Source organism: Stylophora pistillata, chromosome 6 (genome assembly GCF_964205215.1).
Source record: "Stylophora pistillata chromosome 6, jaStyPist1.2, whole genome shotgun sequence".
Classification (NCBI taxonomy): domain Eukaryota; kingdom Metazoa; phylum Cnidaria; class Anthozoa; order Scleractinia; family Pocilloporidae; genus Stylophora; species Stylophora pistillata.
This window is the reverse complement of record NC_142524.1, coordinates 26,032,988-26,050,072: the sequence shown is the minus strand read 5'-3', so window position 1 is coordinate 26,050,072 and position 17,085 is coordinate 26,032,988. Positions and strand designations below refer to the sequence as shown.

Sequence of the window (17,085 nt, the reverse complement as noted above, 5' to 3'; positions counted from 1 at the left end):
CATTTTATTAGGAATCAAATTCAATGCGAAACAAATCGTAGCCCTCAGAAGTATCCACTTAAAATTTTCGCGGAACAAAATAAGACGTACCGAATACACTCGTCGCGACTTTATAGATGGGGTGTTGACTTCACCATCCTCCTTTAGCTCGTTAAATAAACTTTTTTTGACCACTTTCGGCAAAAGCCCTGCCATTAAAACATTTTCCTACCTTCTTTCAAGAAGAAAACTTTCCATTTTTGTTTCTTAAACAACCACTTCCGCTGGAAACAATAGAGGTACCAGGGAATTTTGAAACGCTCATGGTGGCCATGTTTGTTTACAACTCGGCCGCGGATCTGATCGCGCGCGCCATCGCTTATTACTCTCGCGAGTAATTTGCTTGCGTGTACCTTGGAATTCATTCTCCGCGCAGTCAAAAGAACCCTTTCGAGCCTCCTTAAGGTGGCTCGTACCAGTTTTCATCTTTTTGATGGTTTGTAACTTTGAAAGAATACAACAGAAAGACTGACCAAGGCCAGTTGAACACTTTTACGGGGATGAATTACATAATCATTGATTATCCAGAAATAAGTGTCATTTCGTCACTAGCAGTTTCCCTGACAACGCTTTCATAGGCTCATTCAGACGAATTTTTTAGCTTGTGGCTTAAATAATTCGAAAACTAAACCGGTGATACCCTGATTTTTCTCAGTGATTGCTTTTGGCACTTGAAAAGGAAAATGCACAAAGATTTTTAAAAACTTCTACGGAGCGGAATTTCAGAAAATCTACAAAAAGGGCAATTTTCACACATCACAAATTTCCTTCTGTAGAATTTTCTAGTCTTTTTTCTGATGATTCCTTTCGATGTTATTATCATATTGGAACAATAAAAAGAAGGGGTCACCGGACTTGTTTTCATGCAATAGTTTTCGTGAGTTTTGCAATTTCCACGCGCGTTCTCGCGCATTTAAAAATCTGGATTCTATAAGATCGACATTTGCTCATGATCTGTTTTAGCTACCGCTAACAATTGCGTGTGCTCGCGCGAGCACCTACGATCTGATTGAAACATTAAACAGAAACATTGAATACGATCTGATTGAAACATTAAACAGCCGTCAAAGACAGCCTCCCGAGCTCATCTTAAAAATCCTACACATGACTTCTGGCTATATCGTATTATTTTCCTTGAAGTTTCAAAGTCTTCTTCCACTTCATGCAGATTATCCTTCACTTGAGTCCTTCTTTTTTCGCCGTCGCAAGATTTCATATCGGTTGAATATTTCTTTTAAATGTGAAGTGAAGCAACCTTTACTTCTCCGAAAATCGTCTTCGTTATCTTAATTTCTATCTCCTGCATTCACAGTAGCCGCTCAACACATCAAATACAAGGTCTTAGGTAAACTTCTCACAAGAGTAGAAAAAATTCCACGCGCTGCCATCTTTGTTTTGAATTTTCATCTTTTGATTTCGCGCTTCTTTCGCATGTTTCTCTCGCGCGCGTCACGCAAGAGTGACCTGTTCCCCGCGCGAGGAAACTGGTACGAGACACCTTTAGGAGGCTGAACAATTGGCTGAAAAAAGTTTTCGCGCGCGCTTTTGCTGATGCAACTCAGCGCGCGCACAAGGATTGTAAAAACAAACATGCCGTCAAAAGAGTGTTAATTTTAATTACTCAACGCGTACCCGCACTATCTGTGCGATTTTTCTCTATAGTTGGCGCAGTGTATTGAAGGCTTTAATCTTTTATTACAAAGATATGTTAGAAAAGTTAACGGTGCAAAGAACCCAGCAGTTCTCAGCTTTCTCGTTGTTACTGAAAGAACCCAGTTTAATGCAGCACATGCGTAGTAAGTCAAAAAATTGCGATTGAATGGAAAATTGCTTTCTCGGAAATATCCCTATTTCTTGAGAACCACTCATTAGAATTTCACGAAATTTGGCACGAAAATACTTTAGGAAATAAGTAACTGGAGTATTGAAAAAAATTGATTTTAAACAAAGGAAATTCTAGATCGAGTGAACCTTGAACAAGGGATAATTGTACCCTTGATAATGGCGTCATGAAGTCGCCGAAACCTCGGGATATTATATCGCTTGTTTTTACCTGTCTATGAATTGAAGATCTCTCTGTTAAATTGTTAGCAAAATGGTGTTAACTTGTGAGTATCGTTACAAACTTGTTGCATGCAAGTTATAAAGAAAATCTAATGACTAGATTTTCTACAAATTAACAAAACCGATTTGAATTGCCTGTTTCTATCTATTCACGTAGCCATGGCAACGGCACATACGTCAGCTTAACTATAAAAAAGAGACAAAGTTTGTGTTGTTAACTTGCTAGCTGCCAGTTTTGGTGACCAAGAAATCATGCAAGGGTTTTAAAGAAAATGGTGAAAGAAACAAAGGTATCAAAACCTGTCTTCAGCTACCTTAAGTATCCTAAATTTTTCAATTCGTCCATTCATTTGCGATCCTATTCGCGCTGCTTAAACTTCCTCAGGGATTTGTGTTCCATTAAATTTCTCCGCCGTAATTTTTCGTACTGCCATCTGCAAGAAACTTGCAGATAGCAATTTATAATACATGTAACTATGACAATGGTTGGGATTATTGATAAGTTTGAATAATAATCGAAAGATTATTTGCATAAATCTTTAATCATCCTAAATGGTTTTATTCATTTGTCCATCCATTCGCGTTCCTATTCGGACTGTTTCGACTCCCTTAGGCATTTGACTTCCATCATGATTTTATCTTCTCGGTAGCAATTATCCGTACTGCCAACTGCCATATGCAAGAAGTTTAAATTCGAAAATTCCCAAAAAATAAAGATGGCTAACAGTAAATACTGCTTTTGCTCAAAGCGTCATACTGCAAAGTAGGCCACACAATAAGACCTACGCAGTTGTTTTTTTTTTTTGAAAGCTGACTAATATACATACAATAAACCCGTAAAAGCTTCTTTTCCCTTCAGAGAAGTTTATGATCCAGCAATAAGATAGGAATGCTTTCAAAGTGTTTAAATCCACATGCGATTCTCTGTCGAATCAGTTTACCTAACAACCTGATCAATATACTAACAAAAACAGGAACATGAAGACCTCTTTAGATAATCAAAGTAACAGAAGAATTTAAGGCCGGTTCAGTGAAATTTACTTAACAATAGCCAAAGACTGAATCTCTTAGACAAAAAAAGCAAAAACAAGTAAATTATTAATTATTCCATCGTCCTGACACGAAATGAAGTATTTGAATAACTAAACTTCACGCAACAGCTGAGTTTCTATTGGCTGAAAATAGATTAGAAGGTTATGCCCAAGAAAAAATAGTTCTTAGATCGCTTCACCTGCATGTAGGGTTGGACATGAATTTACACTTCTCTCGGAAAACTTTCTGAATGAGTTCTTCTCGATGATGTATACGTATTTGATCTATATCTGTCTTGTTTTGTCATTGTGCAGTATGATGTCTGCAACACAAGGTTAGTTTTACTTAAACCTATCATTAGCGGAAAAAATATGGTAAAAATAAAATTTTACACTGTTTAAGAATTGCTATTGTTTTAAAGCATATTTGTTTAGTTACCAACGATGGAGTTTTTCCTCTTGTTTTTGTGGTAGATCAGCCTTTTATAAATTAAATTTTTGAAGCTTTTCATGATTTAATAAATTATTTTTTGGTAGATCTTGATGGGCTTTTAGAAGTTATGGCTTGCATCTGTTCTATGGACGAAATAGAGACAAAGCAGACAATTTCTTATAGTTATATTGAAGTTTTTTGCGAACATGGTTCGAAAGGATCTTTAATTTTAGATGGAGAATCACCGTCTTTTTTCTCTATAATTCAGGAATTCCATTCCTGTCTGACATTTGTCATGTGCAGTATTATGTAGATATGTCAGGTGGCAGTGCAAGTTTGAAAGCCAGTGGTGCTAAGATCATTCTAGAGCAAGTTGACAAATCTGCATGAGCATCGAGTATTCGTTGCAAAGCGAATGGAGCAAGGAAAATCTCATTCTCTTTTGATTTACTCACTTTCACCAGAGTGTGGTGAGGGTCGCACAACAGAGCGAAGCTCCTTATTAAGTGCGCCCTATATCCCACCCATCCCACCCCAGGGGAGGACATCCATCACACAGTAATCTCGTGTGTGGGAAATTAACGTCTCCTACCCCAACCCTGCAGGAGACGGGACCTCCATTTATTCGTCCCTATCCGAGAAGACTAGAATATCTAACCATTTCTTGATGTTATAGAAAGGTAGCAAATTCTTCTCAATTATTTTTAAGACCCTGAGTGTTGGTCCGGCCGGGGCTCGAACCCTCGACCTCCCGCACAGCAGTCCAGCCCTCTATCCATTTGAGCTAACCGGGAGGCGGTTTTCTCTTTCATCTCGGCTTAAAATTATCAAAGATGAAACCTACTTGGAAATATAATGTTTGTTGCCATAAAGTTGTACCACCGTAACAACTGAAACTGACTACTTATTAATAAGAGGTTCCTTTAAAATATTCAGTCCAGTTAACTTAGCACAGAGCTTTATATTTTGTAAAAACTCGCGCGGTGAGATGAGTAGTCTGAAAAAATTATGATGGAGGCTTTGACCATATGATATTTCCAACTTCTTAGAAGCACATCTAGAAGATTTCTATAATACCCTATGTGACTTATGAAATGTATTTTTTTGAGATCTATTTTTAAAAAATATCATTGAAGTGTTAAATTATTAATCTCGCCACTCAGCGCGACTGATATTGAAGGGCTTAATAGTCAACAGTAAACTTTTTATGCAGACGACACTAAACTCTATTTATCACACCATGATTCCCTAGCATTGGAGGAAGGTATAAACCGAGACTTAGCCAGTTCAACACAATGGTTTCGACAGAATGGGATGTTAGCAAATCCAGACAAATATCAGGGTTTGGTTTTAGGAAACACTAATTGTGATTTCCAGTTAGAATGTGCAGAGAGGCCAATACCTACTTCCAGTGAAATAAAATTATTAGGTGTAACATTGTAGGACAAGCTCAAATTTGATACTCATGTTGCATCGATCTTTCGAAAGGTGTCGGGTCAGGTTAATGCTTTAAATAGGCTTAAAAATATCCTGTCTCTTATTTATTTTACCTCACTTTGATTATTGCAGCCAGATATGGCACCACTGTGGGGAAAGGATTACAAAGAAAATGGAAAGGGTAAATCAACGTGCGCTGAGATCCTGTATACAAAGATAACGGTATTTTATAAGAAGACTTACAAGATTGTATCGGCTTGCATACGACATCGAAGAGTCGTAGGACTCAAGACATGTTGCTAACGGTCAATAACTGCTATCTATATAAGGCTTCCAGACCTATTACTGACTTAGTTAAACCAAGGAGGACTGATTATAATTTAAGAGGCAGTAACATGCTTTCCTTACCTAAGGTTAACAGTACCAAGCATGGTCTCAAGTCATTTCGTTATTTTGCTGCTAAGACTTGGAACGCGATACCAGATGCTATACGCGTAAAGGATGGCACAAGAACGTTTCTTCACGATATCCGTCGCCTAAAATTTTAACTTTTTAGTTTTTGATCTCTGTTTTACTACACATGTATACAAATATATATTTAAAATTTGAAATATCCTTTTTGTAAAAACATTTTACTTAATGTACATAGTTTCTTGATGTAGGTTGTAATTTTTATTCTGTATTTTGTTGTGGGATTCCTGGTAGGTAGCTTGTAGCTAGGTGTGGTGCCACATTAAATAAAGAACTACTACTACTACTAACACTACTACTACTACTACTACTACTACTACTACTACGCTCATTCTAGGTTTTTGTTTAATTCCAGACTTCAGTGACACAGACGAATGCCGCACTTTGGAGTTTGGACTTGAAAAAGCCTTTGATGGCAAACGCCTGGTAAACCACGTGATTCGCGTGGTGGAAATCATGATCGCAGGGTTTTGTAAGAACGTGTGCTACATGGAACCCGACTGTGTCAGTATTAATCTCGATAAAAGAGAAGAGGAACGTGGAAAGTATCTCTGCGAACTGAATAATGTCACTCACGAAGGACACGAACATGAGCTGGAGGAGAACATAGATTATTTTCATCATTCTGCGGATGCAAGTATTCTGTGTTAATCTATCTATTAATTGGTCCAAAAAGTAACGAAAAATATTTCAATAATGCAGCTAAGTTTGTTGTAAGCCTTCGTATAATTTTACCTTTCTTCTTTAACCGGTATCATGGCCGTATCATGTCGTGACCACTCGACTTGCTCACATTAACTTCTTTAAGCAATTTTTCAACCTGCACACAGTTGGTACAGCGAAAATCAAAAGAAAGTGGTGTATTGATGTCCCTATAATGTTCATGAATGGCCAAAATACTAGGATGATTTTGTAAGTCCTGTCCATAGTCACTGTCATTTATCCGTGCAACACTGTTAGAGACATGGCATTAAATTGGTAGTCAGTTTTCTTTGTTTAACTCTTACCCTCCATGGTCTGTAGGGGACGACTGATCATGACTGGTTCCAAAACTATCCTTTCTTTTGCATGAGGTAGCTACAAAATTCTTTTCTATAAATTTTGGAAAAGAAATCTGATTGATCCATTTAGGACTACTTACCGGTATGAATTAAAAGGTGTCATCTGAAGTTGTGGTGTAAGAGGTCATGACTAACGAGAATATTCCGGAAGGAAATCCGTTCCGTTGAAGTACTAATGATCAAATTAATACCTTCATTCGTATTCCACGCGGAAACTGCCGTCTTAAGCAAATGGTACAAAAAAGTAGTTGATTCTAATGAGAGCGACAAAAGTAGGCAATATTTTACGCAGTACTACTTTTTGGGTTACGTTAGTTCTCGTATCTGAGCCAATTATTTTTTTCGTATTAATAATTAATATCTGTGGGCTCCAAAAAAAATCAAAATTCGCCATGTTTGTGTATCACCTTTAGGTGTGTGATCGGATCGTGACTTTCCTTAGCCTACAGCTCCCATGTGGACCAATAATGAACACCGAATACGTTTTCGTAGCCAATATTTACCTCATTCTTAAAACTTGAATTAGCTTTGCACAATTAACACGTCTTAGACTCACTACAAAAAATCTATAATTGAGATAAATCGGATCAGAGGAGAAGAGAATTTTAAACCCATTGTTTTACTAGCTTCTAGGCTTTAGAATACTACATTTTTGCTACTTGATGATGGCTTCTCGGCTTGAAATTTAGAAAGTCAACTGTGTCCCTTGTCACTGCACCAGGATGTACCCCATGACCTTGATATGCTTGTTTCCATTGTCTCGCCAGTGTGTTGCTTGATTGCCACAGGTGTTGGAGTCATCAAACAGCCCTCCAGTACCGAGCCCGATTCTGGAGTCGCACGATGAGCAGTCATTCTGCTGGTTTGCTGTGATGCCGATTCTTGCTTTGGAGTGAAGATGGTTGTCACCTACAGCATTGAATCCTTTGTTACAGTTGGGCTGTAATGAGGCCTGTAAGCCAATCAGCGTCTTCCACGTGTTACGACCAAGTGCCGTAGCACGGTATTTCCCATCAGCGATCAGTGAGTAGAGTGAGTTGGCGTGCCTGTTGATGACAATGAACCGGAGCTGATGACCAATCTTCATACCGAGGCAAATCTTGGAGAAGGGTGTGTTCCAGTAAGTCGGTAACTTAGTCTCTTGTAAATCAAAGCCAGTCCTGCCTCCACCAAGGTGATAGACATTTCTGTCGCTCCAGAAATGGGAATTGTAATGGAAGGTTCTCTGAAATAAAGAGTGACATTTTTATTTCATTTCTTTTTTCAGTTTCAATAAATCAAGAGGTTCTGAAAGAAGACAGGGGGTTTACCTTTGCACCGTCAATCCTCATAGCCAGTGTCCATCCTCCACCGCCACATTCAAAGTTTCCCATGTGACAGTAAACTGGAATCTTTTGAGAACCAAACACCAGTGGATACACTTTGCTTCGTCTCGAACTTATGACAGAAGGGAGCATTTAACGGATTGAGTCAGCTGTATGAATGAGAAGGGTCCTTATACCTACAACAATGGTCTCTAAACATCAAGCGAGCTATTTGGAATTTTGAAATGAAAACATCGTACTGTTTCCTTACTTTCCTTTGTCGTACTGCTCCTTGCAAGAGGAGAAGGGACTGGCTGTAAGAAAGAAAAGACTGCGGTGTGAAGATGTGAGCGAGTTGAGAACACTTTGAACATGAAAACATCAAATGCCACTCCCCAAAATATGATCCAAAAAAGTACCTGGAGGCTTCAGAGGCAAAGCGTCCTTTACCAGCGCAATCAGATCGTTCATTTTCGTTTCAGGCGTCTAAATGTCTTTGCTGATCTCAGCGCAGTGATTGGCGGTACAAGATTGTTGTCTGGCGTCGCTTAAGACAGCAATCAGCTCGAGGACATTTGCGATTAAAAAAACTGCAAAAACCAAGCGCATCTTGAGATTGATCGGCGTCGGGAAATAATTTCTGTGTTGCTCAGCCGGTGAGTAACTGATTGTGGCGATTTTGCTTCGTTATTGTTTGTTATCATTGTTAAACACGACTCGTATTTTCTTGCTCGCACTCAACAACATCCAATAGACAAGTTCCAAGTTTAAGTTTGTTTTCAAGTTTATTCACTGCGTACATTGCTAGTGTCTTCCAAAGAAATTACCGGACTTTGAAAATATGTTTACAATATAGCTGTCTATCTACTGGAGAATGAAAGGCCAATTTGAGAACGGCGATACAGCGATTTCACAAAATCAATTTTATATGTTTATTTTTAAAGAACTGACTATTTTTGTATGCATGCATCCCTAAACAATTACTAAAACAAAACGCGAGATGTCCTCAGCTCTGCATTTAAGTTCAAACGATTTGTAGAAATCACTTAAAGGTCGGGTATTACAAGATCATTTGGTTTTATAGCTTTTTAGAAACTGAGTTGATGATGTAAATTGAACAACGTAAAGTCATTAATTTATTGGGAACCTCTGACATTGACGTCTTTTCCTTTAGTTAACAAATGGTAAACACCACAGCGTACACTATTGAGTTTTGGATGCACGCGGGAGGTTGCTAAGAACGAAAGAAGCGAAAGAGTCGCTCGAGGCGATAGCCGAGAGCGACTCTAGCTTCTTGAGTGCTTAGCAAACCTCCCAAGTGCATCCATAACTCAATAGTGTACGCTGTGGTGTTTACCATTTGTTTTATAACATAACATTGATACATTGTAGCTAAAGAGTTCCCTTTTATTTAACAAATCTTACGTGGCCAGAAAAAAACAAGCGCGCGTGGAAAAATATTCTTTGCATTTGCTCACGTCAGCAGCGTACACCCATGGGCAAATGGGGGACACTAAATTGACCAATCAGAGCGCGCGGTTTGCTTTGGTTATGTTATAATTAAAGAGATCATTTGATTGTCGCGACTGCCTGCACTGACAAAGCGGATTAAGATAATTTTATTGACAAAGAACGTCGGTTTAAATACAGAACAGAAATTAAGCTAGACGCATTTACCCTTCAACAAAGTATTCCCAAGCTGTAAAGATTCTCAACTTTTCATCCTAACATGGAATACTGCTTGTATTCCATGTTAGGATGAAAATAATTGAATTCTTCTTCCCAGAAAATAAAATATGTAAAGCCAAAATAAAAAGAATTAGTTATGTAAAGATGCTAATCAAACACGCGTTTCCTAATTAAAACTAATTGAAAGCGTTTCAAGGTGTTTTTAAGAGTAAATTCAGTTGATATGTGATTTTTTGTGATCTCCTTTTCGCGTACCAGGCTATGGAGGTTGCGCTCTTTTGTTAGTTCGCCCACTACTAACTTTGCGTTCGACAGTTCTTAGAATTTGCTGCAAACATAATATATAACATAATATATTTTCAAACCAGAAAATAGCATCACTCGTTTTCACTGCAAAAGTGTTACTAACCGATCTAGCCACCACTGTTTACATGATATAATTGAATTTATTAAATCAGCCAAGAAACTTTAACCGTTCTCGCGATTCTTCTCCACATTAGATCGAAAGGAATCGAAACGATCCACAGTGTTAGGTTTGTGCCTCAATTCCCCATTTTGCACCACAGTACTCGCTAGAAAGAACTAAATACCCTCTTTACGTTAAAAAGACTGTGCATTTTAGATAAGAGGAAAATTTATTTCGCAGCACTGAACCCCAGTGACCAATGGATTTAAGCGACCTCGGTTCAGTCGCCCACCTCATAACTCTTTCATAATACATTTTCGGACCTATGTGGCTCACAGACAATTTGATTAAAACCCGAATTGGTTTCACACAATTGAAACGAGTTAGACTAGATTTTAAGAAAGATCCGCTGACCATAGGAGAAGATAATTTTGAACCAGTTGTTTTATTAGCTAGTAAGCCTTAGGACAATACATTTTTCTCATGTGGTTGTGCCAGCTAATGTGCTTGTCGATCTTGACGCCTGAGAGTTTTTCATCTTTCGCTTCTTCTGTTGCTATTTAAGTAAAGATCTAAGGTTGGGTTGTTAGCGTATTTCAATTTCTGTCGCGTAGCTATGAGTAGGTGTTTCGTCTTCTTTGTGTTAGGTACCATTTTGTTTAACTTGAACCAATTGCTAGCATTGTTTAGGCTGACTTGCAAATTCTGTTGGATACGATCAATGGAGTGATCGGAGGTCCATAGCATTGTATCATCAGCATATATTTCGGGGTCAGAAGTTGATAGGCAAAGAGGTAAGTCGTTAATATAAAGTGAAAAGAGGACGGGACCCAAAATTGATCCTTGTGGAACGCCTTGTGGCAACGTGAGAGGGTTGGATAGTGATCCAGAAATAGCGCATGTTTGAGTTCGATCGCATAAATACGATTTGAACCATCTCAAGGTTGGATCACTAGCGTGGTATTTAGCGATTTTAGATAATAGAATGTCGTGACTCACTAAGTCCAAGGCTTCGCTCAGATCCAAAAATATCGACCCAAAACACTTTATCGATAGCCTTCAGCCAGTTGTCTGTGAGGTTCAACAGGACAGTTTCGCATGAATGATGTGAGCGATAGGCAGACTGTTTGCTGTATAGAAGGTTATTGTCCCATAGGTATTTTAAGTAGCATGACGCAATATCTCTTTCAAGAGGATTAGAGATAACTGGCAGGATTGAGATAGGCCTATAGTTGTTTCTGTCATGAGGTGAGTCTTTCTTGTAGACAGTAGTTAGCTTACTGTTTTCAATTTATCCGGAAAAACGGCTTTACTGATGTGAGAATTGTAGATGTTGGTCAAACAATTAGATATCGCCATTAGTGCTAGTTGTAGAATTTGAATTCCAACCCCATCCAGGCCTGTGGCTTTATTTCCTCCTATGCGCTTTGTATATTCTTCAAATTCTTGATTGGTCATGAGGGGGATATCAAACTGCGTAGAGACATCAATGCGAGCATTAATAAAGTGTGAAATGCTAGCCTCTATGTTAGCATATACCTGTTCGTTGACTGTGACCTGAGCCACGTTTGCAGCCCGCTGTATGTTAGTCCCGGAAATGATCGATAGTTAAAAGCATCAGCCATGGAAAGTGGGTCTGTTATTTCTTAGCCATCCATTTCAATGAAAGAGGGTGTTAAAGGAATCGGATATGTTGGTACTGCATGTTTAAGAGTTTTCCAGAGTTTTTCGTGGCTACCCATATTTTCAGTGATTTCATTTCTCTTATGGGCCGATTTTGCGTTAGCGATCGTTTTGACAACTTGATTCCTTAGCTTCTCATACATGGTATTCGCTAGGACATTAGTTTTCGCACGTTTCTTGAACTTATCTCTGTTTCGGATACAATCAATGACAGAGCTATTCATCCAAGGAGGCAGCTTTTTCCGCTTTACTCTTTTCTCGACAATGGGTGCGTGCTGGTTGATTACACTATTGAAAATCAGCTCCCAGGTGTCCAACCTTGTCGTTAACATCTTGGGATATATCAAGCACTGACCATGTAGCGGTATCTAAATCGTAAATAGAACTGTTAATGTCAGAATTATTAAAGCTTCGATATATGATGGTATCATGATGCAGTTTGGGGGATTTAAGGTCGCGAAACTTGTGTACAAGCAGACTGGATAGTGATCACTCAGTCCATATATTGGGACTAGGGTTTCGATGATCCGCTCTGGATGCGAAAGATAAACATGATCTAGCAACGCGGCCGAACATCAAGCAACCCTTGTAGGGGTTGAAGAAGAGACGATCTGTTTCATTCCTGCGTCCCGAAACATTGTAAATAACCTACAAGACCCATTTACTGCTAGCAAGTCGATATTAAAGTCACCAACCGCAATTACTTCGTTATACCTGCTCATAGAAATGCCGATTAATTGATCAAGAAATTTGTAGAAATCAGGACTTGAGCCGGTACGGTGGGCGGTAAATAACAATGAATAAAATCTTTGGGCCTGATCGATGTTGTTTCATTTCCAGGCAGAGATTTTCGAGCTAAATGGATGAATCCAACAATCGAACTCGACGACAAAGGAGACAATTGTTAACATAAGGGGCAACCCCACCACCTCTTTTTGAGTCGCTCCGATCATAGTGGTGAATCTGATCATTCTTCGAAGCAATCATGCAGTCGCTCCAAGTGGAATTTAGCCAGGTTTCACTCATTGCAAAGACATCAAAATCATTAAGGGTCATCTGAGTCTTTACCTCTTCAAGATGGCGAGAAAGAGATCTGACATCTGATTTTATCGGGAAGGTGGGATGTTCGAGTTCGAAATCGTAAAATTTCCATCTGTGGTGTCATTTCTCGCTAGTGGGCCGAGGTTTGAAGAAACATCACCATGCAGAGCAATAAGTTCGATATTAAATGCCGCACGATGGTTGCCATAGTAGATTGCCACAGCGCGACTGTACCCGCTTCTCTTGAAGAAATTAACATGGCGTCTTTTGAATTGCAAACATGCAGGAGCGTATTCAAGATAAGTAGTTGTGGCGCCTTAAAAAGCCATTCCAACTCTGTCAAAGCTAAACATGTCAGCTTGCAGCTCCCTGTAGGAGGAGAACCAGGCGAGCGTAGCTACCAAACAGGACCAAGAAATTAACTTGAAGTCCACTATCGAGATTTCGGCACGCATTCACATTGGACAGAATTGGCTCTGTTCAAGCCAGTTGAAAGATGGCTATAATTTGCGAAAATCGGGCCTAAACTTTTACAGATACTTTTAGAAGTTGTGTATAAAACTCTGAACCCAAACAAGTCTACGACCGCGAGTTGACATGGCAAGATTTACCTTTTTTACAGTTTGCACCTTTGAATCCAGTGGTGCACAAACAGCGATATCCTTTTTCGGTAAAACCGCTTTGACAAGTCGCATTGTTATCGCAAGGGCTTTCAACACAAGCGCTCTGAAGCCAAAAGGAGAAAATGTATTAACAATCTTAGTATCATACGTTGAAATATTGATGTCGCAGGTTGCATGGGTGATCAATCATCTTTAAATTTTAGATTTAGAGCAGGCGACTGAAGATAAGTTAGAAAACGAGGGGCGTAATGATAGTACTAGATTTAAAAATATCTGTAGTAATATTAGAATTATAGCTATCATTTCAACACCTATTGTTGAGAAAGTAGATTTTCGTCGCTGAAAATAAGTTTTTGCTGATGATCCAACACCTACCTCAGCTGCATGATAAAAATAATTTTCTTCTTTCTTCAGCTCGCTTTTGTGTCCTTCGTGAGTAACATTATTCAATTCACATTTGTACCCTCCATGTCTACCCACTCGTTTATCAAGATTAATGCTGACACAGTCAGGCTCCATGTAACACATGATCCCACAAATATTCATTGTCATGACTTCAACGATACGAATCACGTGGTTTACGTGACGCTTGCCGTCTAATGCTTTTTTAGGTGTGTACTCCAAATGGCGGCATTGGTTTGCATCGGAAAATTATTAACAATTTAGAAGAAATATAAGAAAAGGAAAACAATGTTAACAGAGATAAACATAAAAGAATTGATAATTATGGCAACAATAATATGATTATAGTATGGCAATTTGGTTTTATCAACTAAGTTGAAATTGTAAATTGGCCACCGTAAAGAGTTTTAAAAAAGCTGACGTTTCGAGCGTTAGCCCTTCGGCTAACGCTCGAAGCGTCAGCTTTCAAACCCTTTACGATGGCCAATTTAAAATTTGAACTTAGTTGACAAACTAAACCAAATTACCTTGTTACCCCCACCGACGCAGCGAAACAGTTTCTTTAGAAACTTTCTCCCTTGATAACATTGAGGTTTAGTAGCTTTAGTATTCAACGACAGTTTATCCGTCTAAATACTTAGGTAAATTCCTAAATTTTTCAATTCGTCAATTCACTTGTGATCCTATTCGCACTGCTTAAACTTCCTCAGGGATTTGTGTTCCATTCAATTTCTCGGTAGTAATGTTTCGTACTGCCATCTGCAGGAAACTTGCACTGAGCAATTAATAATGCATGTAGCTATAGCAATAGTTGGGTTTATTAGAAAGTTTGAATAATTATCAGCAGATTATTCGTACAAATCTTTAAGCATCCTAAATGGTTTTTTCCATATGTCCAGCCATTCACGTTCCTGTTCGGACTGTTTAAACTCCCTTAGGCATTTGCCTTCCCTTTTAATTTCTCGGTAGCAATTATCCGTATTGCATCTGCCATATGCAAGAAGTTTAAATTCGAAAATTCCCAAAAATAAAGAGAAGAGAATTAAAGTTTCACAGTCAATACGCAAGTTCTTAGTTTAAATTAGTAAAGCGAACTGAATCGTTGGATAAATCCTAGAATGATGCAGATCAAGTAACAAGTCACTTCTGCAAAGAACCTGTATTGCAGAAAAGCGTTGCTGTGTGACATCTTGATTTTCAACCGATTATATTTACTCAAAAGCTACGTAATTGCCATGAAAGGTAAATTTCTCGATACACCCAGACTGAGGCAGTTGTTTGTTGGGGAAAAAGTTGACTAAAACTGAAGAAATATCTTACTTTATCAGCACACTAACTACAGCAGCGGATACAAACAAGAAGTGTGAAATCAAAAAAAGAGTAAACTCCTTCATTGCGACAATAAAAAAAATGAACAAATAAATAAAGAGGTGGATACATAAGTAGAAAATATTACAACAACCTAAAAAAAAGACAGAAGATCCTTTGCAATTCGCTGCGTAAGAAATGCACAAAAACTTACTCAAACAAACCATCCGCCCACTCATCATCCATTCACCCCAGAGGTTCTTCGTTGGGGAGTTTAAAGGAATTTAAAAGTGTTTAGTAATCTTTAAGGTTTTTTTTTTTCGGAAATAAATAACAAAAACCCATTTAAACAAATAGCAGGTAAGGGTGTGAAACGGTAAATATTATTAAGAAGGACTACTTTCCCTTCACTATCCCCACTCAGAAATGAGTAATGGTAAAACTGACCTTTCGATGAGACAGAAGCAGGTATCATGAAATACCAAAGTAACAGAACAAAGATAAAAATCGAATTCTTCATATCACAGATCGCTTTCTGAAACCCACTTTACGAAAAGTATGCAAATTAATGCAAAATATCTCCTTCAATTTGTTTTCCTTGTGATAACAACTTCCTGATTTTCTTTTGACTAATAAGACCTGGAGGTCACGTTATCTTTATTCATTCTTCCAGCAGGTATTCAATTCATTGGGAGAAAATAAATTAATCATTTTACTTTACCAAGCTTCCCAATGACCTAATTACCAACTATTTGATTTTATAAACTGAATTGAAATTGGAAATTGGCCGCCGTAAAGAGTTAAAAAGCTGACAATTCGAGCGCTGGCCCTTCGTCAGAGCGAATGACGACGGGCTAACGCTCGAAACCGCCTCCCGGTTAGCTCAATGTATAGAGCGCTGAACTGTTGTGCGGGAGGTCGAGGGATCGAGCCCCGGGCCGGACCAACACTCAAGGTCTTAAATTAATTGAGAAGAATTTGCTACCTTTCTATAACATCAAGAAATGGTTAGATATTCTTGTCTTCTCGGATAGGGACGAATAAATGGAGGTCCCGTCTCCTGCAAGGTTGGGGTAGGGGACGTTAATTTCCCACACACGAGACTACTGTGTGATGGATGTCCTCCCCTGGGGTGGGATGGGTGGGAAGGTGGGATCGATAGACTGAAGCGGCTGCCAGAGGCGCCTGACATGCTGACGTCTGTCCTCAACCTTACACTGCACCCGTAATTCAGCCTCTGGGCTGCAAATGGTCAGATATAAACTATATTCAAAACGTCAGCTTTTTAACTCTTTGCGGTGGCCAATTTACAATTTCAACTTAGCGAATAAACCCAAATTAACTTTTTACCCCCATTGACGCAGCACGACAATTTCTTTATAAACTTATTCCCTTTATTCATTTACCGACCTATTGGTCGGGAGTAAGATATGCCTCGGTATGTAAATTGGCCATCAAAAATAGCTTATCTTTATAGAAAAGCATGTCAACTCTCTCTCTACTCACTGATGGCTAACGGTAAATACTGCTTTTGCTCAAAGGGTCATACTGCAAAGCAGGCCACATAATTATAAGACCTACGCAGTTTTTTTTTTTAAGCTGACTAATATACATTACAATAAACCCATAAAAGCTTCTTTTCCCTTTAATGGAGTTTATGATCCAGCAATAAGATAGGAATGCTTTCAAAGTGTTTAAATCCACATGCGATTCTCTGTCGAATCAGTTTACCCAACAACCTGATCAATATACTGACAAAAACAGGAACATGAAGACCTCTTTGGATAACAAAGTAACAGAAGGATTTAAGGCCGGTTCAGTAAAATGTACGAAACAATAGCCAAACACTGAATCTCCTAGACAAAAAAAGCAAAAACAAGTAAATTATTAATTATTCCATCGTCCTGACACGAAATGAAGTATTTGAATAACTATACTTCACACAACAGCTAAGTTTCTATTGGCTGAAAATAGATTAGAAGGTTATACCCAAGAAAAAATAGTTTTTAGATCGCTTCACCTGCATGTAGGGTTGGACATGAATTTACACTTCTCTCGGAAAACTTTCTGAGTTCTTCTCGATGATGTACACG

The 17,085-nt window shown here is 38.6% G+C and overlaps 1 protein-coding gene across 1 annotated transcript; it reads right to left on the bottom strand.

Annotated features, from left to right (window-relative positions):
* Nucleotides 1-5,837: 5,837 nt before the first annotated feature.
* Nucleotides 5,838-15,512, bottom strand: LOC148729135 (uncharacterized). The gene is made up of 6 exons (XM_088725089.1): nt 15,439-15,512; nt 13,658-13,934; nt 13,271-13,385; nt 8,112-8,154; nt 7,847-7,973; nt 5,838-7,761 (listed from the first exon to the last, which is right to left on the bottom strand). The coding sequence occupies exons 1-6, from the start codon at nt 15,510-15,512 to the stop codon at nt 7,246-7,248; spliced, it is 1,152 nt and encodes a 383-aa protein (XP_088581215.1). The 3' UTR covers nt 5,838-7,245.
* Nucleotides 15,513-17,085: the final 1,573 nt, after the last annotated feature.

Excerpts from the sequence above, each read along its gene's own strand:
- LOC148729135 (XM_088725089.1), bottom strand. The coding sequence starts at position 15,512 with ATGAAGAATTCGATTTTTATCTTTGTTCTGTTACTTTGGTATTTCATG. Across the intron at positions 7,974-8,111 it reads GAGCAGTACGACAAAGGAAA|TTCGAGACGAAGCAAAGTGT; the intron begins GTAAGGAAACAG and ends TTCTGTCATAAG. Across the intron at positions 7,762-7,846 it reads TGAGGATTGACGGTGCAAAG|AGAACCTTCCATTACAATTC; the intron begins GTAAACCCCCTG and ends TCTTTATTTCAG.